General features: G+C 40.4%; 2 protein-coding genes across 2 annotated transcripts; both read right to left on the bottom strand.

Moving 5' to 3' along the window:
* Positions 1-66: 66 nt before the first annotated feature.
* Positions 67-11,135, bottom strand: ercc2 (excision repair cross-complementation group 2). The gene is made up of 23 exons (XM_044355052.1): positions 10,975-11,135; positions 10,647-10,746; positions 10,302-10,379; positions 10,121-10,183; positions 9,820-9,933; positions 9,124-9,240; positions 7,496-7,612; positions 7,117-7,240; positions 6,922-7,018; positions 5,986-6,119; positions 5,699-5,867; positions 5,419-5,537; positions 4,892-4,961; positions 4,636-4,705; positions 4,106-4,207; positions 3,836-3,899; positions 3,510-3,631; positions 3,111-3,203; positions 2,782-2,854; positions 2,514-2,584; positions 2,062-2,205; positions 1,677-1,820; positions 67-1,256 (listed from the first exon to the last, which is right to left on the bottom strand). The coding sequence occupies exons 1-23, from the start codon at positions 10,977-10,979 to the stop codon at positions 1,164-1,166; spliced, it is 2,283 nt and encodes a 760-aa protein (XP_044210987.1). The 5' UTR covers positions 10,980-11,135; the 3' UTR covers positions 67-1,163.
* A 2,113-nt stretch (positions 11,136-13,248) lies between these two features.
* On the bottom strand, positions 13,249-23,526 carry zgc:154093 (uncharacterized protein LOC777623 homolog). Its single transcript, XM_044354743.1, has 2 exons — positions 23,334-23,526; positions 13,249-16,013 (listed from the first exon to the last, which is right to left on the bottom strand). Exon 2 carries the CDS (start codon positions 15,442-15,444, stop codon positions 14,506-14,508), a length of 939 nt encoding a protein of 312 aa, XP_044210678.1. The 5' UTR covers positions 15,445-16,013; positions 23,334-23,526; the 3' UTR covers positions 13,249-14,505.
* Between the last annotated feature and the right edge of the window lie 1,427 nt (positions 23,527-24,953).

Below are 24,953 nucleotides of genomic sequence, written 5' to 3'. Positions count from 1 at the left end.
GTTTTGTCTTTTAGGGCTGGTACCTGTAAAGATTAAAGATTAAAAACACAAGAAAAACAAGTCAGGAGCCTTTAAATACAAACATTTATATTCCAACTTTCTCAATGAAAAACAGATACAAATATTTCTATGTACAGTTGCAGTAGAAAAAGGACACTAACAGTCGTCTTGTCTGTATGACAGACACTATATGGACCGATGTTACACCCGCACATGGAATAACATTTTTTGTAGTTAATGCAACATTTTCTTATCTTAAACACATCTGTTTGTCTCGTTTTTAAGCAAAAATGTTCTCAAAACGATACAAGTTAAAAACAGCGCACAGTGTGATAATAACTATTGGTCTTTAAAGCAACAAATGTTTTGTGTCACAACCCTACAGTAGCTCTGGAGTGCCTAAAAACAGCTCACATTTTTTTTTTAGGATTTCAAGTAAAAGTTTTCATTATAATAGAACTATTGTTGGTATTTCTGTAATATCGTCTCTTAGTGCATCTGTGAGTTATCTGTAATACTTGAAAATGTTCACTGAGTCTACAAAACGTTAGGACCTTCTTCCATGTTTAATGTTGTGTTCTTTAGTTACATTATCTTGTAGATCTCCATCACTGCCTTGTGTTGGTTTGGTACAAGAGGATGTAGGATCAACATGTAAACCAGCTATTAAAGTTTGCACAAAAGTGTGTCAACTAATTATGAAAAAATAAATCCTGTCACACACTCTTGAGGTCTATCGGTTGGACTAGTGAGGCTAAATCTGATAAAATGTGTTTGCATTTCAACACTACAGTATATATGCTGATTGACACAGAGCACTATGTAAAGGCAGGGTGATAATATTCAGTAGACTCAGTGTGTGTGGCTCAAAATACTGAATACTGAGTGTTTAGTTTTGTTTTTAAAATAGGTCCAGACTGGTGGTGTTTAACACTGACAGAGCCAGAGTGTGTTTTTAAATATGTCTCATGTTTGTTATTGTACATCTGAACTGTCCTGATGTGGTAAACCTCAAACATCTGGCACTCCACGTAGGTAAAAAATAAACTCTTTAGTTGCATCTGCTATCTGATCCAGTTCTAAACATTTTAAACAGCCGATGACGACCCCCCCACCATCATGGGCGTTGCCACGGTGATGACATTATGCAGTGTATGTCACCTTCAGGTCTGGTGAGCGATCTGAGTGATTTTCTGCAGCATTTCCTCCGACTCCAGCTGCTCGAGAGTCAACAGAGACAGACCCAACTGGTCCTCCTGGAGAGAGAGAGATTGTGAGGAACGGGTAAAAAAATAAAGATAAAGTTGGAAGAAAGGTGAATAATAGTGATCACAGAGAGCCTCGTCAACTGTTTGCAGTGTCTTGCTATATGACAGTTGTTCCTGCACACCTCTGGTTAATCGTCCTTTTCACTATGTAGATCTGTGTCACTAATAAGATTAAATACAAGAAAGCTGCTAGATGCTAAAAGATGCTAAGAAAACAGGAAGTGAAGTGAAAGCAGAGCCTGTTGTGTGTGTGTGAGCTCACTCGGTGAGTCAAAGTGGATGTAAAATAAATAAAAACTAACTAAACTTTCAATCTAGAAGTTTCCCGCTCTTCCGTTTCTATGTAGAAAGGAACAATCTGAAGCACAGATTTACACTTGCGTGCTGCTCGGCAGGTTTGAGTCGTACCTGTCTGAACGGCTGAGCCATCTGACGCAGGAAGTGCTTGGAGAGCTGGACCGCCTCGTCCACGGTGAGGTTCAGACTGCCGTCGTTGATGTGCTCCTGGATCCAGCGAGGAAGCTTCCCACGCTTGTCTGCTCGGGCGTAACGCTGCGGAGGAAGAAGAGGAGGAGGAAGTGATTCATCTTTACTCAAGGCAATAAAGGGATGCTACCAGCAGTGAATGTGAGTAACTGTGAAGCAGGGTGATGCTGAGAAACTGGGTCATGTGTTTGTAGGCATCTTGTATTATGGGAAATACTGTATATTAAATAAAATTGGCAGTGGTGCAACAAAAAGTGAGATCAGAAGACAAACGTAGGCCGATTAGCAAACACACACACATACACACCTTGTCAGCAAATATCATGAGTCCGTAGTCCGTCTTGCCTCTGATGGCTCTGCCCACACACTGGGCCGCGTGACGCATAGCATCAAATGTGAGGAAGTCATTCTCTCTGATCTGGAACTGATCCCGAAGGTACTCCAGACGAGCCTGAAACATGTGTGTCAGTGAGGAAAAGTTAAAAATGTGAGAATGACAGTAAAACTGCCAACTGAGAGAAAAGTTTATACTAAAACATCCAACCATGTAAATATTTTGTTTGGGGTATGTTTAAAAACACACATCTTCAACAAAAACTTATTTTTATATGAATAAATCCTGAGTAAAATACAACCAACATTACAGTTTACCATATCAGATATGTAGTTGCATGTATGTCGGCACTGATTTATTCATTTATTTAACTGAATGATATAAAACGAGATGTTGACATGAAGACGTAGTGACATCGTTCTGACCTTCAGGATGCGGCTCTGTGTGTAAACATACGGGACTCCAAACATGATGACTGCCCGGCCGAAGTGATGCACTGAACAGAAAACACAACAAGATTCATAATTATGTTGAAAAACTTAACATAGCCACACGTTTGCTGCATCATTACATTGTATGTAACCATAAAGAAATCTGTTGAATTGCTTTCATTCTTTATTTTATATGACTATAAAATATAAGGAAGTTTCCTGTTAAGTCTTTCCAGTAACCTGCAGGAATCTGATCATTTACCGAAATCTATTCCCTCAGACACCTTCCCTCTGGCCACAGACAGCAGGATGGCTCCTCTGCCGTTCTCACACGCCTGAAGACAAGACACAGACAGGAAAGGTCAAAGGTCAAAAGTCTGAGACCCACCAGGAGAACAAGAAGATAAAACATCACCATGAGTCTGCTGTTATTTTCTACAACGCTGCTAATGCTTAATGGAATAAATGATAAGCACTGACTCATCTGTTTTTAACCAACATGATCTTTGAATACAACCTTTTTTTGTACAGATATTTGTGACTTGTTTCATTATAATAAGTGTGAAGTAAGATGTCGGGCGACTCTCTGACCTCCTGGTATTTCTCCAGGGCCATGCTGGTTTCTGCAGCATCCGGAGTCTCAATGAAGATCAGCTTGTTTCTCTGAATATTCTCCAGGATTCCCTGCAAACACACATGAACAGAAACACACACCATTACAGAACGGTGCTTCTTTTCCATATATGAAGATATTAAACATTAATAATAGTAAAATAAATGAATAAAACAATCCTGTTCTTTAAGAACAAAACACCTACTTACACCTAATGACTGCTGCTACTATTATTTTGTTTCAATAATGCAAATATTGACAGTTTTATTATTATCAGCGTCACCATTTTACTGTAATTATTAAGAATAACGAGAAGTGAGAAGATAAATAAGACATCACAGTCTCTCAGGTGTGTGTGTGTGTGTGCTGTGTCTGACCTGTTCATACCAAGACGCAACTATGTTCTCCATGTAGACGTAGCTGGTGAAAAATGCCACAATGCCGTCAGGAACAATGGCAGACATCTCCAGAAGTAGGTTGCCATAGTTACGAATCACAGCTGGAAAAAGGAAAAAAAAAAAAAAAAAAAAAAGTCATCCTGTTATCAAAGTTTGGTCTGTTTTGAGATATTATGTGCTGAAAAAGACACAGATATATACATATAGATGTATATTTATGTCCCAGCTGCAATTGTAAACAAATATTTTATCATTTGATTCTACGTTTGGGACGCGTCACGCTCTAATAAATAACGACTACTAACCAAAGTCCTCTCTGGTCTCAAACTTTGAGCTGAGGGCCACCTGGTCGTTTCCCCTGCCGACAATCTATGAAAACAAACAGAAGAAGAGAAAAAGACATAAACAGGCAATCAGGGGAGAAAAAAAGGAGTTTGATAGGCTCCAATAATTCAGTAATACAATTTTAAGTGATGACATAATGTGATTAAAGGTTTGTGGTGTTTCAAAAAGTCCTCGTCTAGTTCAAGAATTATTCTCACAATCCACCAAAGTGAACGAGTGTGTTTACACACCAGAGGACAGAGGCAGGTCCGAGCCAGCGTCATGGTGAAGGACGCCATGGTAACGGGGCGGAAGTCAAGGATTCTGGGATAGATGTCCAGCGGTGAGAGAGTCTGAGGAGGACAAAACAGAAGGACGAGAGAGAATCTGAATTAGAGCAGACGTTCGTTTATCAGTGTCGTTTGTTTGAGGAAACACAGACTTCATACATTAAATCCATTAAATAAATGTTAACAAATTAACAAAGAGGAGGCACACAGTAAAACAACATATGACAGAAGATGCAAGATTATATTTCAAGAAGCAAAATGATAGTGAAAGTCTCCAGCTGAAGGAGGCGTTCAGTATAATCGGTGCAAGTAGGTTAACCTGAGAAAACTATTTTTACTCTCAGTCTTCATCATTCTGCACACAGCCTGAGACATGCGGGTTACAAATAGACATCATACTGAGGTAAAAAATCTCAAGCACTAATAAAACAGTGCCAGTTACAGGACTAAACTGAGCAGAGAGGAAGGAGACAGAGTCGTATCTAACTCACCCCCGAGGTGATGATGACCGACTGAAATCTTTGAAAAACAGGTTTGATGGCGATAGACGGATCCATGCAGCTGGAAGAGGAACAAAGACAAAAAGTCACATATTGACCTGTTTAGTCCTGCATCATCTCACATATCTGATCAATCTACTGGAACCTGTCATCAACCAATTAGAGCCTCGATCCACCTGAAATGCCTAATGACGATCGTCAGCATGTAATGTTTCCTGATTTTAAACACTTCTCAATTTCCTCCCACCTGAAGTGCAGCACAGGGTTGGCAATAGTTGGAGTTCTGTCATCAAACGGCTCGATGATTATAGTAAAACCTTGACAGACGGAGAAGGACACAGAGAGAGAGAAAGAAGTGCTTCATGAGGTTAAAGTTAAAAAAAAAAAAATACAGCCGAGAGGTTTTCAAAGCGACACCATTTAAACAAACAAACAAAAAAATGCCTTTGGGATTTGTTTTTTTTTACAAAATATGTTGAAACAAATGAGCTGCTCTATGAAAAAAAAGCCATCATGAGAATGTTTCCATTCTTTTTAGACAACAGAAGCAGTAAAAACAAAAGAAAAAGTCATAAACTGAATATTTGGGAGATATCGAAAGCTAAAATCTTTCAACCACAACAATCAGTATCACAGACTAGAATCTGACTTCTATCCCACACCTTACTGCAACAGTATCTGCCAGAGTAATATATTTATATATATATATATATGTTAACAGTGTCTGTACATCTTTAAATACTGCAAGCAGAGTCATTAAGTGTCATCTAGTACCTTGGCTGTAGGTGCTGACCAGAGTAGCAAAGTTAGAGATGAGAGTAACGGCCGAGAAGTCTGCGATGTCGGCGATCTCCAGAGTTCGTAGCAACGACTGCAAACGCTCTGCACAAAACCTGGAGAGACACAAAGGTAAACGAGGAAATGAGCTGAGAGCGCATGAGAGAGGTGAATTATTGAGTAAGAAAGATGATAAAGACGTGAGATGAGAGAACGAATGAGGAACGGACAGAGTGAGCCGGATGCTGCTAAAGAAACGAGGGAGGCCGACACCGACCTGAGAGGTTTGCGGTCGATGCAGACTTTGTCGAAGATGTCTTTGAGGAACTGCGGGGTGCTCTCCTGTATGACGTGTTGGACTCTCAGACGGGCCTTCAGATACTCCAGGAAACGCCTCAAGAAACCAACAAAGTGTTCTGCTGTGCGAATGGTGCCGGGGACCGCCTCTGAGAGAGACAGGAGCAAGACGGAAAAAATTAAGTATTGTGTTTGTCTGAAACATCTATTCTGGAAAAAAAGAAAGAATAAAACTAAAATGATATCCAGTCCTGTTGATGGTCTTACCTTGAAGAATTTCATCTGGCAACACTGGATTTGCGAGGTAGACGTCTGTTTCCCTGGCAACGTTGGCTTCCTTCAACCCTTCCACCAGTCGCCTGTACTCCTGCTTCAGTTTAGCAGCATCTGTCTCCTTTATCCTGTCAGACAGCAGGTGAGGCGGGGAAGAGGTAACAACAGGAAGTTGATAAGATGCATTCTGAAATATGGCGCCCATCCCAATACCCACATAACATCTGACAGATTCTGGTTACTGCAAACAGAGCCAGGTAAGACCACCATGTGTGGAGATTTATCAGAGCTCACTGAAACACGCTGGTATAACGAGGACATGCTGGTATAACGAGGACATGCTGGTATAACGAGGACATCCCATGACTTATGGAAATACAGGGTTCAATGGCGCTCGGACGCTTTGTTGGTTTTATTTTCACACAAGTCACAGATCAGAAGGATCAATTAATACAGTATTATAGTATTAAAATAAATGCACGTTCAGGAGCTGAGGAGAAAAATTCAATTAATAAAGCAATTGAATCGAGTTATTTAGAAGCCGTTAAGTTTACTGTAACATAAAAAAATGAGTGTTGTGATATTATTTTGAATTTGAGGAAGGAACGCAGGTCTCAAAATCATTGATAGTATCTATTTTTACAGATATGCAATACCATTTTTATAAGTCTTGTCAAGAAGAACTAATTTTTGATATTGAGATTGAGCCACAACTGTGTCGTGTTTGGACATAAACTTCAGTCTCTTCGCGTTTATCGATGACTGTCTGTCTTACAAGGCAGATTATAGACGGATACTGAAAACTGTGGGTTAAGTGTGCTGTATGTTGGCAATTTTCAGATGCAGGACACACTTGTCTACTGATGACAAACTCTAATGAGTTTTATGTCCAAACACGCTTGCTGCTGCTGCTGCTGCTGCTGCTCTTACTTCTGTATGGTGTTCTGCAGCGTGTCCACGTTGTTCTGGCATCGGTCCAGCGTTCGTCTGGTGATGTTCACACTCATGGAGTCGATACACACGTTGTCTGAGGAGGAAGGGAAAGATCATATCTCATATCATATTTTTGTGATACCTAGAATTTGATAATAAATGTTTAGGATGACACTCAGTTTATCTTTTCACCTATATTATGAGCCTCATCAAACACCACCACAGAGCTCTTGGCCAGTTCTTTGGACACCAGGTCGGCTATCTTGGGGTCCAGCAGGTAGTGGTAACTGTACACCACGATGTTAGCATGCAGGATCTGACAGGAAATAAAGGCCCAAGAGATAAGAGCACAAATTAAGAGATACTCCCAATCATTGTGCAACAGCTTGAAATATTACAACATTATTCAGTAAAGAGTGAGAGCGGTATTGTCAGGTTGTTTTTCTCTACTAAATTGCATTTTTTTTCTGTCATGCTGTTAATTAAATATAAAATGATCTTTCCTAAAATACTAGAAGAGCATTTTTTCACACCAGGCTTTATGTCTGTAGAAGTCTGTGAAGGAACGTACCGAGTAGCGTGCCAGATAGTAAGGACACCAGCCTTTCCTCCTGCCAAAGTCCTTCAGGTCGTCGAGGTTGTAGATGCCAGCGGGAAGAGGAACCTGCCGGCCGACCGCATCAAACTCCTGCAGGCAAAAACCAGAGCGATGAGGGAAGTTCAAGCAAACACGAGTGACAGACAGTAAGAGAGACATAAAATAATACACAGCAAGATGAATGAAGTTACAAATGGCTGGATTAAAGAGACAATTAGCAAAGAATCCTGAACTTATAACTGGAAACGTATGAGCCACGTTAGTGAAAGTGTAACAGATTACGCCTGGCAGGATGGTTTTAGAGTGAACAGACAATTTAATGTTATTTTTCTCAGTCAGTCGGAGCTTTATTAAGAGTCAGAAGTGTCACAGCTCCATCTTCAAACATACTCTATCACCGATGTTTTCATGACCTCAGTATGACACAAGCTGCCGCACCTGGAATAGCAACATGAGTTCATTCAGGGGACAACCCGAAACCAGATACCAACTCTGGTCTCAGTACTTTTCATTGGTTGTTTTAGTTTAGTTAGAGGTCGCCACAGGAGGGTAACACTACGTCACACAACGGATGGATATCAGTTTCATTATTTCCATGATCCTACAGACTGCTGCAGTGAGCTATCTCTGGTAAATGTTGGTCATACACACAAATTTTATGCAAAGAAAGATTCCAGTAAGTCACAGATGAGGTCATGCCAAAGTTCAAAAAGTTAAAGGAAGTTGAGTACTGGGTAATTAAGTTTTTATCAGTCCAATAGAGCTGCCCTTCATCAGATACTGACTCGCTGCTACCTGACTCACAGGTCAGTCTGTAAACGCTTCACTCATAGAGACTGAAGACAATCTCCCACGTTTCATTATTAAAACTGGGTGGAAACAAGAGAGTTTAAAAAAAAAACCTGCATCCTTCACACTGGGGCGGTGACATGCAGTTCACTACGGAGGAGAATGAGGGAAGAGTGTCCTTGATTAAATGTAAGGGGTGAAGGTTTGTTACTGGCCGTTTAAGCAACTACTGTACATTTAGAAATCACCAGACTTCAGCAGAGATCTACGATTGTCTGGTATCGAGAGATTAAACACAATTTCACAAACTATATCCTCAAAAATAAAAAAGTTAAAAGGTTTAAACCACTGCTTATTTATCATTATAAGCATACTAAAGCTAAAATGTGTTATAAGGCTGTAATGAATTTTATTAAATTGTTCAGATGTTTATGGTTCTGAGTCAACCACCTCTACATCTTCAGGTACAAAGAAATGTACTTAAAACAAAATGTATAACTCCACCCTCAGACACTCAACATTGTTAGGTGTAATATATTGATGTGTTATTTATTTATTTTATTTGTAAAGGACCATATACACAAACATAGATCTAATCTTTGATTTTTATCAGCGTTAAAGCTAATTTTTTATCTGCAGATCCCAAAATAAAACACACACACAGTGACAGAACAGGACGACGTACTAATCATAACAACTGTGATCAGGTGCTGTTATTCATAATATTTTTTGCACAAACTTTCCTTCAAGCTGCCTCTTGTACTTCCACTTAAGTTGATAAATGAAATAAATGAATTCAGGCAACTTCTTACCTCATAGAAGCGACACATAGGCAGGTTGGGGTTGCTGTGTCGTTGTGCGCGAATGTACGATGCCGTCAGACTGTGACACTTTCCGTCAACTTCCTTACCGAAGCGCAGAGAGCTCACCTGGATATAAACAGAGGATACATGTTATGGCCAAGGGAGACAAGCAGTTCTTTAATCTTTTAGACATATAAGCAAACATTGAATAGAGCACAGTGCTGGTTGCTGTTGGCAACCCTAAAGATGGTTTATTATAGTTTGGGGGGTTTTTTGTTGGGTTTTTTATGTAAAGTTGAACATTTTTTCCTGTGTTTACTTGTGTGTTGTTGTTTTATTAAAGAACTTTTCAATAAAGAGTTGTTACATAAGCAAACAAAAAAGAAAAGAAAGCCTGCTTCTGTATCTAAAAGAAAGTGTAGCGGCTATTAGCTTTAAATGTTTATATTAGTGTGTTCATGCTTTGACTGTACTGTATGTCAGGTCTTGATTTGTCCTGGATAAAGTAATGTATGTCCACACTACACTTTTCCTCTCTTGCAGTGAGTCAGCATCAACTACCTGATCCAAAAATTCTTGTATATTCTTCTACTTCAGGAGTTAAAACAATTCAAATTCTGATTCACCAACAGAAAACTAAAAAATATGATTTATGTAACTACAGATGTTTGCTTTTAAAACACCTGTTTTAAAAGGTGCTCTTACCTCGGGGTGGATGCAGAGGTTTTTCCTGGAGGAAAGGGCCAGAGCCAGGAAGTTGTTGCTCTCTCCGGTTTCCTTGGAATAAAACTCCATCAGCTTCCTGAGCTCCTCCACGACCTAATCAGACAGACGATCAGATGTACGATATTAACTCTGATCACTTCTAAAGCAGCTTCTTCCTACTGTTATGAATGTTCTTCTTATGTGTGGCTTGACAGGATGAATTGTTGATAGTGGGATTAAACTTATATGGACTATGAATTACACTTTATGCTGAGTATAGGTTTTTTTGATACTGACTCACCTTCTCAATCTCTGGAACTGTTCTGGAGCAGTATATTAGCTTGGTCACATCCAAAGGAAAGGCCTGAGAGCGAGAGAGAATCTCACTTATTTAAGGTGTTCATGTGGCATTTTCTGGTGGGAAGCCACAGTAGACCATAGCTAAAAACACACAGAAAGTCTGAACACACAGCTAAACTCACCCTTTGATAGGCAATGATGAGAGACAGCAGGGAGATGGTCTTCCCTGTTCCTGAAGGCATTTCCAAGACTCCATGACCCTGAAAACACACATACTCACAGTTAATACTATGACTGTTCTCCAAATGACGCAGCGGGGAACAAAAAGCAAGGACTTGAGATTCATCAGTCACTAAGGGAGAAATAAGGAAGGAAGGAAGGATTACAGCGAGGAAAACCTCTGTCACTGTTCATATGGACACCTGAATGGTGTTTTAAGAGAGACTTGAAACACTGTGAGCCTGTCCTTTAATCTACTTCATTATTAACCTGTAGAATAACCTGAGAAACGCATAAACACCACCCACCTTCGCATCCAGCGTCCTCTTCAGCTCCAGCATGTAGGAGTACTGCTCAGGATAGATGTAGTCATATGGAAAATACACCAACAGACCGTCGATGTTGAGCCTTGAATAAAATAATATGTGTAAATGACAACAAACTGGATTTACTGAATTAAAAATGTGTATGAAGCTAAGCTAATGTGGACGCTAGCTTTATGATTCAAAGTTATTTACATGAACACACAGATTCTGACTTATGAAAGATAACCTGAATGCTATTAGCTTAAATATGTCAGCTAGGTGTCGTTCAAACATAAGTTTTTTGCTCTTCTTTCTCAACAGAAACACTCACTTCATTTTTGCAAAATTTGTAACAGCCTCTCCTCTTCTTTATCAGTCACTTTCGGTACTTTGAAACAGTTACTGATGACTGTTTTATGAAAAAACACCAGACACACTGAGGTGCTGCGATGCTGCAAACATGCTACTGCTATTGTTCTTCTTCTACGGTTCATTTGTCAGTTGGAACGTTCCTCGGTGCGTGGGGTTACCGCCCTCCACCGGCGGAAGAGTGAATTACATGAGTCTCCATTCACACAGTAATCTAGTAACTCAGTAAATGGTGGAAGAAATACTCAGATCCTTTACTTAAGTAAAAGTACCGATACAGGAACATAAAAAATACTTCATTACAAATAAAAGTCCTGCATGAAAAATCCTACTTAAGTAAAAGTACATAAGTATTATGAGCTTGATGTAGTTAAAGTATTGCAGTAAAAGTAGTGGTTTGGTCCCTCTGACTAATATATTATTATATATGACATCATTAGATTATTAATAGTGAAGCATCAGTGTTAGAGCAGCATGTTACTGTTGTAGCTGCTGGAGGTGGAGCTAGTTTCAACTACTTTATATACAGTTAGCTAGTTTCGTCCAGTGGTTCCCAACATAGGGGTCGAGCTCCTCCGAAGGGTCATCAGATAAATCTGAGGGGTCGTGAGATGATTAATGGGAGAGGAAAGAAGAAAAAACAAAGTTCTGATACACAAATCTGTTTTCAGTTTTTGGACTTTTTCTCTAATCTTTGATTTTTGGTGAAATATTGGATCATTTAAACATTTATTGAAATGAAAGCATGTGAGAAGTTTAGAGGGAAAAATCACTGTTTGGTGGAGCTGTTAACAACTCATAGACATCTGAAATGTGACCCCGACTACACACTGCTTTTTGTAAGACGTCAAAAGCCAAAAAGGTTGGAAACCTCATCTTTAACAATGTGTTGTATTTTAAAAGCTTGTTATATTATCCATTGTGTCAAATCTTCATCTGAAAAGTAACTAAAGCTGTCAAAGCATCACATGGAAATACTCAAGTAAAGTACAAGTACCTCAAAATTGTACTTAAGTACAGTGCTTGAATAAATGTACTTATAAATTTGAATACATTTCCACCACTGTGAATTACAACCTCTTTTATTAGTTTGTAGTTCTTATATTGGCCAAACCTTATTTTGAAAGTATTCACCGGAAGCGTCTGCTGTCATGGCGGCATTGATGCTATTTCCCCCCCCCCCCAATTTATTAGTTTACAGTTCCCCATTTTAACCACTAGAGGACGCTAAAACCCCATAATTCTAGATGTCAGTTTCACGGTGTATTAGGTGTTTACCGCCCTCCGGTGGTCACTGTGTGCAACTGCAAGACGTTACTTTAGTAAAGTCAGCGTCATTGCAGACATGATAGTACACTACAGCATCCGGTAATTATTTTCAATGTGAAGTCATAAAACTAAAGCTGAAACAAACGAGCTTTCTCTGTGAGAGATGAGGCAACTCCATTTACCACTTACCTCATTATTCAGTGAGAATAATACAGATATTCATTCAGATTGTCTGTATTAATGAACACTTTGTTATCAAACAACATGAAGTCCTGCAGTGCAATATATAGAAGACAGTGATGTAAATATAAGTTTTATTCTTTGTAAAAGTATTGTGTTTACAACTTACTGATAAACATTGTTTTTTATTTTAAATAATCAGTTAAGGAGTATTATGTCTGTGTTTGCTCTCTGTACTGTGTGTGTGTGTCTAAGAGAGAGAGTTTGGGTTTGACTTAAGTCACTTTCAGGGACACACACCAGACTTAAGACCAGTTAATTGGGGACAGCTTGTGCAATTGGGGACCAAAGCCATGTCCCTAAATGGTAAAATGCAGATTTTTGGGTCAGTGGTTAAGGTCAGGGTTAGGTAATTAGTAGTTATGGTTAGGGTTTGGGTAAGTCTCCATGAAATTAATGTAAATACAATAAAAGTGACTCAAGTAAACCTGTGTGTGTGCACCCATGTTTTTGTTACCTCATTTTACCTCACTGGGGCCTTTTCTGGTATAAACACCGACCTTGTCAGGACCAGTAGTCCTCATGGGGACCAAAGCCCGGTCCTAATGAGGCAAAACATCATTTCTGAGGTCTTGGTTAAGGTCAGGGGTTAGGTGTGAATTAGGTATTGTTAAGGAAATCAATGCAATGTCCTAACAAAGATAGCTGTGCAAACATTTTTAACATCTCAACATGCAGCTCATATGTTTTTGTGTGTGTTTGCGAAGAACTGACCTCGAATCCAGAGTTGTTGTTTTTTTAATAGGAACATTTTATTCATACATTTACAGAGATATGCATAAATGACTTTTTGAATAATAGGCTACTGTGATAATGCAGACAGTGAATGTTAGGGAGGCCGACAGTGAGCCACAACATGGAAGATGAGTGTTTTTATTTTTGTTTTGTTTTGTTTTTTTTTTCTTAAAAAAAGACCAGTATCTGAAAATGATCTACGAAGCAGCACTTTTCTTACACTTTTACACCATTTTATTAGTTAAACAACAAGAATAAGCATCACTTGTTTCCCTCTGATCAAAAGAATCAAATCTGCTACTGAAACGTCCGCACCGCTGTTCTCTAAAGCAACACTAGATGGCAAGTAGAAACCATTTCAGCTTTTCATCTGTTACAGTATGTGAGGAAAATGAACCGATCTGCACATCTCATCTGGATATGAAACATTACAGTTAAAGAGAGAAAATATTCAGTCTTCTGAAACCTTTTCATGGCTGAAACTGATATTTTAGGCAGCAGAAGTGAATTAGGACAGAATATGGCCTATAGCGTCATACTATTTATGTTCAGCTTAGTTGGACTGAGCACGTGTCGTCTGAAATCTACTGCGGAAAAAAAATTCACATTTTGTAAACAAAAGCATAATCTAGTGACACCGTTGTACAAAGTTGTGAGAAATATTAGCAGCTGACGTTTTCCTCTCGACGGATAAGCGAGTCTTGCTGCCGCTCCTGAAATTTGTTCACAGCTGGCGATTTCTCTCCCGTTTTCCCTCCAGGTTAGTCTACAGACATTTATATCTGGCTTAGTTTGCAGTTTGTTAACCATTAACAAGCAGAAAAAAGTGGACAGAAGTCTGATTAAAAGACAATGCATTGTGGATAATGGCTGATATTTTGTTCAAAGAAGAAAAAAAAGGGGGGAATGTATAGCTAAAGTTTGTGATAACAACTGTTATCTTACAGTTTGAATGTTTATGAGGTTCAGCTTTGATAAAGGCTCCTAAGGACCAGCCTGTTGCCTTGGCTGCTGTCATGCAGGGCAGCAACGTCCCAGCACTATAAAGTCCACATGTATCTCACCTTTCTTCAGTCTTTCACTACCTTTAAACCCAGCTGCTGGCAAGTTCTCTTGAAAAAAGGCATTTTCTCAACCCTCCAGTCCTTCATCCCTTGTCCTCTTTTACTCTGTTCACAGAGTTTTTTAAGGATATTTTTATCATCATGTATAAAAAAATATATGTATGTCTCATTAATCTCTCCGTTCTTCACAGCTCACAGCGGTCGTCCACGCCCTTGTAGCGGTCCATGATGCTCAGCACATCCTCCAGGATGGAGGGCCCAAGATCCAGGTCTAGCCCGGCCATCGAGTCTGACCGCGACACATTGGACGGGGCTGTGAGACCGGCGAGATGGAAGGGAGCGCATGGCGACTCGCTGCGTTCGCTCCTCAGATCCTCGTTGCTCAGGCCGGCGTCAGAGTCGAGGCTGAGGCCCCGGTGAGCGTCCAGGGGCCCGCAGGTCTCCGACATGGAGTCCTCGGAGGAGGCCTCCGAGAAGGAGCTAGAAGAAGGGACGAGCCTGCGGATGGCGGGGGAGAGGGAGATGTCACGGCAGGGCTCCGACGCCAAACGGCCTACCACGCCGTTCCCGCAGAGCGACAGCGTGGGGTGCTGCTGGCTGTGGGTGCCGTCTGTGTGACTGTAGCCGTTGCTCTGCGTCTGGTTGTAGCTGGTCTCTGTAGGCTGCTGATGGTGGTGGAAGTGGTTTTGCTGGGAAGGCGAGGGGTCGTCCAGGTGGAGGCGCGGGGGTTTGGGCGGAGCTTGTTCGTGGGCGATGAACACAGGCATGGAGATGGTGGTCTTCAGCAGGCCTGGGGAGGAGTGCTGGTAATGGTAACCGTTGTAGGCGTAGCTGTGCGAGTCCTGTTTCGGGGTGACGCCTTCATCCAGGTGTCTCTCCACGCTGTGAGAGCGCGCGTGCCCGTTCTGCACCCGGCTCAGGGACGGCAGCATGTCCATCTTGCCCTGAAGGAAACCCACGTCTCCAAACATGTCACCCTCCCCTTCAGGCCCCACATGGGCGCTGTGACGTACATCGCCCAGCGGCGGGCTGATCATGTCACCTGAGAGGACATCACGGAGCTTCAACTTCTTCCCCTTCTTGGGAGTCGTAGTTTTTAGGTAAATGGGCGTCTTTGCTGGCATTTTGCCTCTGAAAGGTCGATTCAGTCTCTCCACAGAAAACTCTGTGTGCTCCTGTATCTGAGAGAAGCGGCTCCTTAGGTCCACTCGCTGGATTAGTCTGTAGATTTGGGTGGCAGTCAGTTTCTCAGGGTGACTGAAACCAGCAGGAGAAACGAAGCTGAAGTGTAAACAGCTCACAAAGCAAACTCAGTTGATAAGAAGCTCTCTCTTGGCTCTTTCCACTCCCAACTGAAAACTCCGGTCTGTGCTGCTTCTCCTAGTGAGTATTCAAGTATTTAGGTCGGTCAGTGTAGCAATAGCAACCCCGGGGGTTGTGCTTCACACTGACATGTGACTCCGGGGGGGGGGGGGGGGGGGACGGAGAGGAGAGAGAGGAGGAAGGCCTTGACCTTAGATCAGCTCACTCTTTCTCTGTCTCATACACAGAAATGCCATATCCAAGCAAACACTGGGACCTCTCCTCTTTATCCCTCCAACAGACAAAGAGGGTGAAGGGTATAATCTCCGGCGGGCTCGCTGTCGGTCGTCCGAGGTCTTCAGAAACTTCAGGAATGTGACATCAAGAAACGCTGTGAAGAGAAACAAGAGAGAAAAAAGTCAGTAAAGAGGCTGAAATAGATGAAGAGAGAGGGAGGAAAAGCAAAAAGGGGGAGATAGATGGAGCTGGGGGAGAGAGGAATGAAGGCGGGAGGAGATTTACAACCTTCTTTTCAGCGAGCCAGAGGACTTATGATGGAAAACACTCCAAGAATCCTGAGTGTTTGCTAAGAGGGGTCTGCCTGCCCCAAATTACGTGAAAATGTGTGTGTGTGTGTGTGTGTGTGTGTGACTCGAGGTCTTGTGTGTGCGTTTAGGTCGTTTTCTTACAGTGAGTCAGTCAGTGAGTCAGTCAGTCCAGAAAATTGGTCACGCATTCCCGAGGACCCCTCAGCTCAGTTAGCGGTAACACAAATTACCGCATGGAAATTGTTGGGTTTTAAAAAAGCTTTAGGCCTCGCGACTCTACGTCCGCGTCTCGTGTGGCGGGCCTGTTATCGGTGAAAAAAATCTAACAGTCTCTTTTCCTGAGAGGAACTGTGTGAATTGCGGTCACGCCTGAGGGCCGCCGTGATCTTGTGATCCCATCAGCATCCTTAATGTTCCTTTTGTGTATAAAATAAAGACGTACACTGTTCTGCGGTCGGGGAAATCTTACTGTTATTAGGAAATGTTTTGTCACAGAATCAGATTTTCTTTTTTTTTACCATGTGAAGAAGGAAAAGCTGACTTAAGATAAAGATCTAAAAGAGTTAAAATCGCCTGTTTTCTCAACAGAGAGGAGAAGCCCGAGAGAAAGTCTGAGATAAACTTCATAAGTCGAGTGTATTTTATTTGTGTCTTACGGATCTTGTGACTCACAGTATGTCCGGACGCATCCTTAATCTAATAAAGAAAAGTGTTTTAGTCATTGATGTATGCTCGCCATTGTTTAAAAATAAAGACAATCAGAGCTTTGAACGGAGCGTTAAAAATCACCGTGTAACTTATCTTGTGACCCTCTCTGATGAGATGCACTGAGGAATGTGTGGATTGTCGTGTGAATGACAGTAAGAATCCCAAAACTGCTATTTTTAACTAGTAAAACTTTTCAAAAATATGTGTCTTGCGTGTTTTAGGAGTTTGTTCCCTCTTGAGAGTCATGAGTTTGAGACTGATGACTATTTTTCAGCAACTTTGCATGAAGCAGAACAACTGTAAAAATAGAGATATATCTAATATGACAGCATCGGGCTTTTATTTTTTAAATCCAGTGTCTTGTATGTGTCTTATTCTGAAAGGATAACAGTTTTACTTGCAAAAGTTCTGTATGGTTAAAATGAAATTATTTTAAGAGGATGGAAATCAACCTCAGCTCCTTGTTTTAAGTGGCTCAATGATATGATTTCCTGTTTATTTGGAGGGAGATAATGTAATCCCATCTCATCTGACTCCTACAGTACATTTATTAAGATCTGGAGTTCCTTTATTGATTATATCAGAGAGCAAATGGACACAGCTGCAGCTAAGTAGTGCATAGAGTTTATTTGATCTACCTTAGTCAGTTTCAGCCTGTATGGACACTGAGAATACAACATATCCAGGCTTGCATGGACAGTTTTTTGCTACTCTGACAACGTTTTTTGTTTGTTTGTGTTTATGTTTGTTCTCTTGTACGTCTCTAGGTGTGTCAGGATGGAGGCTTTCAACCTGTGTGCAGCCGTCTCTTGAATAAACTTGTTATCAGTGAAAAAATACTGAAAAATCACCAAAACTGAGTTTTCAACCGACAGTAACAAAAACATCCTCGTCTGCATCGTGTCATCATCACAGTGGCATCTGAAATGTTGGTGTGAATGTTCACACCGGGTTCACATGTAGGTCGCTGTGAATGATGAGTTAAGGAGTATAAAATAGATCATGAGTTGTTTTTCTTTCCTTTCGTGATTACAGCCTTATAAAAAAATTTAATCAAAACTTTCCCCCTCTCTCTCTCTCTCTCTCTCTCTCTCTCTCTCTCTATCTATCTCTTTCTCTCTTTTTGCACAAGTTGTTCCGCTCCAACTCATCTGAAAAACCCTAAAATCCTCTGTGATTGTGTTTTGGGACAAACTCCCATCAGCTCTGAAGTGATCTCACTCACATTTAATTTCGCAGCTCTTTGGAAACTCAAAGCACAAACTGTCACTGACTTCCTCTGAAGCCATATTTCATTTCTGGTGGAGTCTTTTCACGTCGCAGCATGTACAGCTCGACAGAACGTGTAGCTCCTGTGTGACGTTATAGCTGCTGCCCCCGAGGATACGTTTCATTACCGGCTATTAGGTTTCACCCTTTTTTTTTGTTGCTAATATTCCTACAAGGTTGAAGAATTTACTCCAGGAAACAAGCAGAAATTATATAACTTAAGCCTAATTGGTCACGTTGCAAAACGTTTGTTAGACACAGGACTGGTTGTGTGTCCGTCTACCTTGTATTGACAAAGACGTTGCATAACCGAAAAAGACTTAACAAAAAACTCATGACTAGAATAATCTTGTTTTCATAGCAGCAGTAGATGGTCATATTTAATTAGTTTGGATAAAAAAAAAATGAAGGAAGGGAAGTCAAACACTGCTACTACTGCTCTTAACAATGTTTATAATAGATGTTGGGCTTATCAGTCGCTAAAAACTGAGAGCAAAGGAAAGATAAAAACAGAACTGATGACTATAAAGTTTACATTTCAGGTACTTTTGATGCTTTTAATCAACCCGGTGGAGAAAGTGGAACATTCAATGAGTCGGACACACAAGAGACGTTTACTGTACGTCTGCGTCTTTTATAATCAGCTCAGTGCTGACTCGCACTCAGATAAAGAGTGAAGATAGATGAACAGTCTGACTGCCCCCCCCGCCGCCGCCGCCATTGTTCCTCTAATCTCAGATGATGCAACTCGGAAAGTTTCAGTATCCCTTATCAAGATGAACTCATCCACTTCTCTACACACTACAGCTACCGGTGATACACCTTGAATTCCTGGATTCATTCATCTTTTTGTTGGTATCTCTTTTATTCATGTGGAGAAAAACACAGATGAAGCAACGTCAAGATTTTCCCAGGATGATTAATCAGATTTGATGATAGAAAAAAGTTTCAGCAGCTAAAAACAAATCTTGTGTCGTCATTGAGTTTTGGCAAAGAAATCGCTTAGAATAAAGAGAAGATGAGACGAAAGATAAAGGATCCTGTGAAGGGCCTGAAAACCTGGATGTTTGGAGGTTTATGTATAAACTGTTGCACTGACATCCTTTTCTTAAGTAAACATAATAAAACTACAATGTAAAGTACTCTGTTAGAAGTAAAAGTACTGCATTAATAATTAGACTTAAGTGAAAGTATTGACCCTTGAAATATTATTATTGATGCATTAATGTCTAAGTATAATAGCTGGTTGAGATGAACAACCATCTGTAACAGTGAATTATATTTTCTATACTGATATCTGGAACTGAAAGGTAAACTCTGAATCTGCAGCAGATGTAACTGTCAGATATAAAAGTACCAGTCGAAAGTTTTCCCAGTCACTTGAATGGAAAAGTGCCTCCAAACTTTTTACTGGAGCTGTATGTAGAAGTAAAAAGTACAATATGTCCATCTGACATGTTGTAGAGTAGAAGTATGATTGGAAATACTCAGTTAAGTACCTCAAAAATGTTCAGTACTTGAGTAAATGTACTTTCTGGGCATCAGATTCAAATGTTTACATGTAGACGTGAGCCTCGACATGGTTCAGTTTAGGTGGAAAGTAGAAGATGTTTAGGTTTTGGTTAAATTAGAGATTAGTTGGGGTTAAATAAAGTATTAGTGTGGATGAGTTGAGAGGTTTGATCTGTTAAAAAAATGCAGTTTAAAGGAAACTCATCCAAACTAAATCATATCTCTTTGGAAAAATGAACTTCTGCTGCTCACTGAACATCAGTTTGACACATAAAAACAAGATTATCTGAGGACAGAACAGTCCTTCACTCAGAAATCCAACTTTTAAACGTGAGAAACTTTACTCTGTCTTTCCACTCATTTCTTCCTCTCTCTCTCTCTCTGTGTGTTTCTTTCTCCAACACCACCATCCAAATCCATCCATCAACCACAAATGAGAAGGAAAACAGAGCAGTTATTCTCTCCATCTGACCGTAAGAACATCTAAACCACAAATATATCAGATGAGATCTTAAACAGCTCAACAGCTCAGTTCTAAATTAAGGCACAAAGGGTCATAAAGAAACGAGACTTTAACTTGTCAACAGTATGAACTGGATGTATGCAGCACAAGTCTGAGCAAAGAAGGGAAAAAACAAACGGATCAAACGATTTTTGCTAGCAAACCATCAAGTCTAATGAGGGGAGGACATGCAATGTTGAGTTTATTAAAGCCCACAAAAACAACCAGACTGTGAACTGTGAACAGCAGTTTGACCACAATGATGAATAAAAACCACACTAACAGAGGAGAACTGAAGACGAAACTGGATCAGAAGGGTGGAGACGCTGGAAGTATGACACAACAGTATCTCGTGTGTTTCTGTGGTATTTCCCACTGATGACTTATTGTATTTGACTCAGAAGGGCAACCTGCCCCCTCCAGCTGTTCCTTTAAAGGGAAAGTGTCTCAGTCATAAATCTGTTTCTCTTGAAACTCTGTTGAAATCTGTAAAAAAAAACTCAAACATATACTAACATTTCAACACTCCCCCAACTATTTAATGTTAACTGGAACGTCTATTTACAGCTCCAATCATCCCGCTGCTTCATGGACAAACAACTGCACTAATCACATTTACCCTATTTTTATCCCCTGACTTTATCTCAATGGTTACATAAAGGTATTTGAGGAAAATATGGGAGATATACGTATATATTTCACTTTATGACTGTTCTTTTAGCTTAAAAAAAGCAGAAAATGTCTGCACCAGACGTCATAAAACACACATCTTTAGAAAAAAATCGAATTAGTGAGGAAATTCAATCTATAAAAAGTCATCCAAACACACTGACACACTCATGTTCAGAGGTTGCTCAGACTGAAATATAGTTACTTAAAATATACAAACTAGATCACAACATTACACAATTTTACAGAAGTCATCTAATTGTAACCATTCAGCACTTTGTGAATACTTTCAGATAACTAAACAATTAGATAAAAAGAATCAAATCCACATTTTTACATCCAGAAATGTTACTTTAGTGGCACCAACTGTTCATCCAACTGTGTTTTCAATAAAAGTAAACGACTCCAACCTTTAAGATATTAAATATTCAAACGGAAGTAGTGATCACACACTGCATGAAAAGTAATTATAATCAACACACACACACACACACATTGATAGACATAAGGGAGGAAGAAGTTCAGACAGTTAGCTAGTGTTTCTTTCCTCCACGCATCACCTTTCTTGGAAGCAGGAATTTGGGACACTGCTGATGATGCAATCAGCCGCAGCGGAGGCTGATTTGACATCTGTTTCTTCTCTCAGGCCCCATTTGCTGCCCGTCTCCTCTAAAACAGGACAGAGAACCAGTGAACCACCCCTGAGCTCTGTCATCTTCTAGGACAAACACACACAAACACACGGACGGACACTCCTGAACGCACTACGGCACCGCTCCTTTGATCATTTGTTATCCTCCGCAGACGCTTGCGTCATGCGTAATTGCGCACAGCAGGCAATTGTTGACAAAAAAATCCCTTTGCTGGTCTGCTAATTCGTTTGTTTTTTACCATAATAAGTAAAGCTGATTTTGCATGTCATCTAGTTTATATGGTTGTTTTCCCCAATGAGGTTTCACTATAAAATACCAATGTGTCTGCTATAGTGAGTTAATGGTGACTAACACAAAGGAGCTCAGACTTGACGCTCAGTAAAAGTAGGAATACGTTCAAAACACTGGAGAAGCAATTTGTACATGTGTATTTGTGATTAATCTGTCACAGGGTGTTGAAAAAAAACATTACATCTACGTCTATCTCTCTCTCTCTCTCTCTCTCTCTCTCTCTATCTCTCTCTCTCTCTGCCAGAAAGAGTGTAACCACTAATCAAAAGCAAAACAAAACTAATCAACAACTGATTCTAACATTGCTGAAGCGCAAACATTAAAGATAAAAGATGGAGAGAATAAAGCCAATCTCTCTCTCCCTCTCTCTCTCTCTCTCTCTCTGTATGTGTGTGTGTGTGTGTGTGTGTGTGTGTGTGTGTGTGTGTGTGTGTGTGTGTGTGTGTTATGCAACTGCAGCCTCTGAGATCATCTCTGTCCTCCTGTAGACGCTGCCGCTGGTTGACTGATTGGTACCAGTGGAACAAATCTGTCTCTAGTCTAATCCACACAGACAGTCACAGATCCAGCACAGCTATTTTCAATCAGGCTAATATACGTGTATGCTGCTGCTGCTGCTGCGGCTCTGATTGGCTGGGACCAAAAAACGCTCACTGTAGAATTAAACACTGAAAACAACTGTAACAAACCGTGTTTACCATCCTGCTTAAGGAAATATACCTTCTCCTTCTCAATATATCTAAGTGTGCAACTAGAGCGCATTGCGCATTAATAGCAGCGGGACACTGGCTCCCTGCCGATTGCTGTGACCTCCTCTTGGCAAGAGTGAAGAGTTTATTATTGGAGCACTGTATTCAGGTAGCCTGTGATTACCAGCCTGTGTCACTGGATGCGTTTTAACATTGTGTAATATCTCCCCATCACTGATTAGCGCTCCCTTTTTTGGTGATTGTTGCACAGGAGCAGCTATTGGACGCAACATATCTGACTGTAATCTGCTTAGAAATAAGATCATCATAACCTAGATTGAGTGAGATTTGAGCACTACGGTCTGAACTGTGGCCGTGGTGACTGATGGGTGAAACAATAAAAGCCTTTAGGCTGAAGGCAGAAATTCCTTGCGTTACCAGAAACGCCTAAAAACGCCGCGCTCATGTTACCTAACAAGGCTAAAACAGTTGATAATGCGTGGAAAAAACCTCAAGTTATAACCACGCAAGTCTAAAGAGATGTTTAAATAGGTTATAAAAGGTGCATATTTGTTTTTTTAATCTCCACTACATCTCCAGTTATGACAAACTATACGCACGTTGCGCACTTGAAACCAAAGGGAGTGTCACACGCTGGAGCCGAGTCTATTATGTTGACAAATAAAATGTTACACTAGTCAGTTTTTGCTCTTTTTGTTATTCACATAATAGAGAAACAATAGGTCTATTCAACAGGTAGGCAGCGGCCACCGACCGACCACTGCCCATATTTAACCCCATGAGAAAAGTACCATAAAAGAAATCCACAATAATCTGATTTTTTTTGTTGTTGTTGTCAGTAGGACTCACCTATTAAACTGAAGCGTCGTTCCGTCAATCTCAGGAAAAGAATAATGTCTGTAGTTCAGTCGTACAATCCACCCACACAGGCTTCAGCTCCGGGTTCAGGTAAACCTCTTAACGGGCGGGTTATGAGTGTCTGTGGCGCTCTGGAGGGAGAAAGTGAGGGAGATCTGGACGCCTGTCACACAAGGAGCTGCGTCAAACCGGCCGAAATGAGATCAGAGGACTTCCGGTTAGGGATTTTAAATTAAGATCTTCATCAGTTTGGAAATTTTTATGAGGGAGTCTCAGCCTCGGGGGTCAGGATCCATGAGTTGGGGAATTTTTTTGTTTGTTTTTACAGGACAGAAATAAAAACACAGTTAATTTAAGTTATTGCTTTGTACTTTTTCCTTGATTTTCTTCACATCTATTAACCTAAAAGAAACGACAGAAAGGATTAAACAGCCTTAGATAAAGATGTAGCTGACTATTTATTAAATTAAAAGTAGAGAATAAACCTCTAAAATCATCTAATCTTTATTTAATCTTTATTCTGTTTTATTGTATTTATTTTCTACTTTTAACTCCGTCTTTCCTGCTGCTCTGTTGTCGTTGTTGTAACTTCTATGTAGCATCTTTAAGTGACCTTAAAATCACTGCAAATAAAATGTATTATTATTATTAATATCTTATTTAATATGCATCTCAAATGAGAAAAAAACACGTATTATCTCGCCAAACACAAACAAGATGTGCTTAGTTTTATTCTTAAAGGTACATCTCTCAGCTTCCGGTAGTGCTTGTATGGACTTGACGTAACGGCCAAGAATAACCTGCTAAACAGGTCTTAAAATCAATTCACGATATCAAGAGCTGTATTGATAAAGAGGATTAGTAAGAGATGAGACAACGTTATTGATCAAATTCGCCATCAAACACGTGTGAAACTGTGTGAGAAACGCTGGTGATGGAGTGTTTACAGCAGGCTCTTTGATCAACTGGTGTGAAGCCAGTGGAGGTCAAAGGTCATCGTTTGAGAAATAAAGTCAGGATGTAGTCGAGTCTTCTCAGAGTTTAACCTACAGTTGAAATGAGTCATATGGCTCCTCATAGCGGAAAGTCTTTCAGATAATAATTTATTTAAAACACAACCAGATTCCTACTTTTTTTATAAACAATTTCCCCAGATGTTGCTACGACACTTTTATTTGTGAGTCAGCTGCAAGTGAAACCTGATTAAGTCCCAGTTTTCTCACCACCTGTCCCTTCATCCGGCCAATTAGAGAGCTCAGTTGCACAGTTGATCTCCTGCTGTGACAGAGGGCGTGGAGGTGATGAAGGCTCTGTTCTTTAATTTCATTAGCAGCAGGCAGAAACCAGCGTCCAACAGCTAAAAACCAGTGCTGCCAATTAAAAAAAAAAAGCAGATCTCTCATCAGGGTTTGCTCACACATACAGGCATCTGGTCAGTTGATAGTTGAATGTTTGGTCAGTTGTTGGTTAATAATTGTCAGGCTGCATTAGAAATATCAGCCTCTGAAATCTGCAGCTTATTTTAATGCTTTTTTTTAAAGCTGTACTAGTTACGTGCATGATTTTGTATGTTTTATGAGGCTTAATCTCAAAGTGGGGCTGCAACAGAAG

This window comes from Thunnus albacares, chromosome 6 (genome assembly GCF_914725855.1).
Source record: "Thunnus albacares chromosome 6, fThuAlb1.1, whole genome shotgun sequence".
Taxonomy (NCBI): Eukaryota; Metazoa; Chordata; class Actinopteri; order Scombriformes; family Scombridae; genus Thunnus; species Thunnus albacares.
Note: the sequence above shows the minus strand (reverse complement) of the source record. Positions and strands in the feature narration are given on the sequence as shown.

Excerpts from the sequence above, each read along its gene's own strand:
- zgc:154093 (XM_044354743.1), bottom strand. The coding sequence starts at position 15,444 with ATGCCAGCAAAGACGCCCATTTACCTAAAAACTACGACTCCCAAGAAG.
- ercc2 (XM_044355052.1), bottom strand. Across the intron at positions 4,208-4,635 it reads CGGTCATCATCACCTCGGGG|ACTCTCTCACCGCTGGACAT; the intron begins GTGAGTTAGATA and ends TGTCCTCCTCAG. Across the intron at positions 2,206-2,513 it reads CACAGAGCCGCATCCTGAAG|GCTCGTCTGGAGTACCTTCG; the intron begins GTCAGAACGATG and ends CACATGTTTCAG.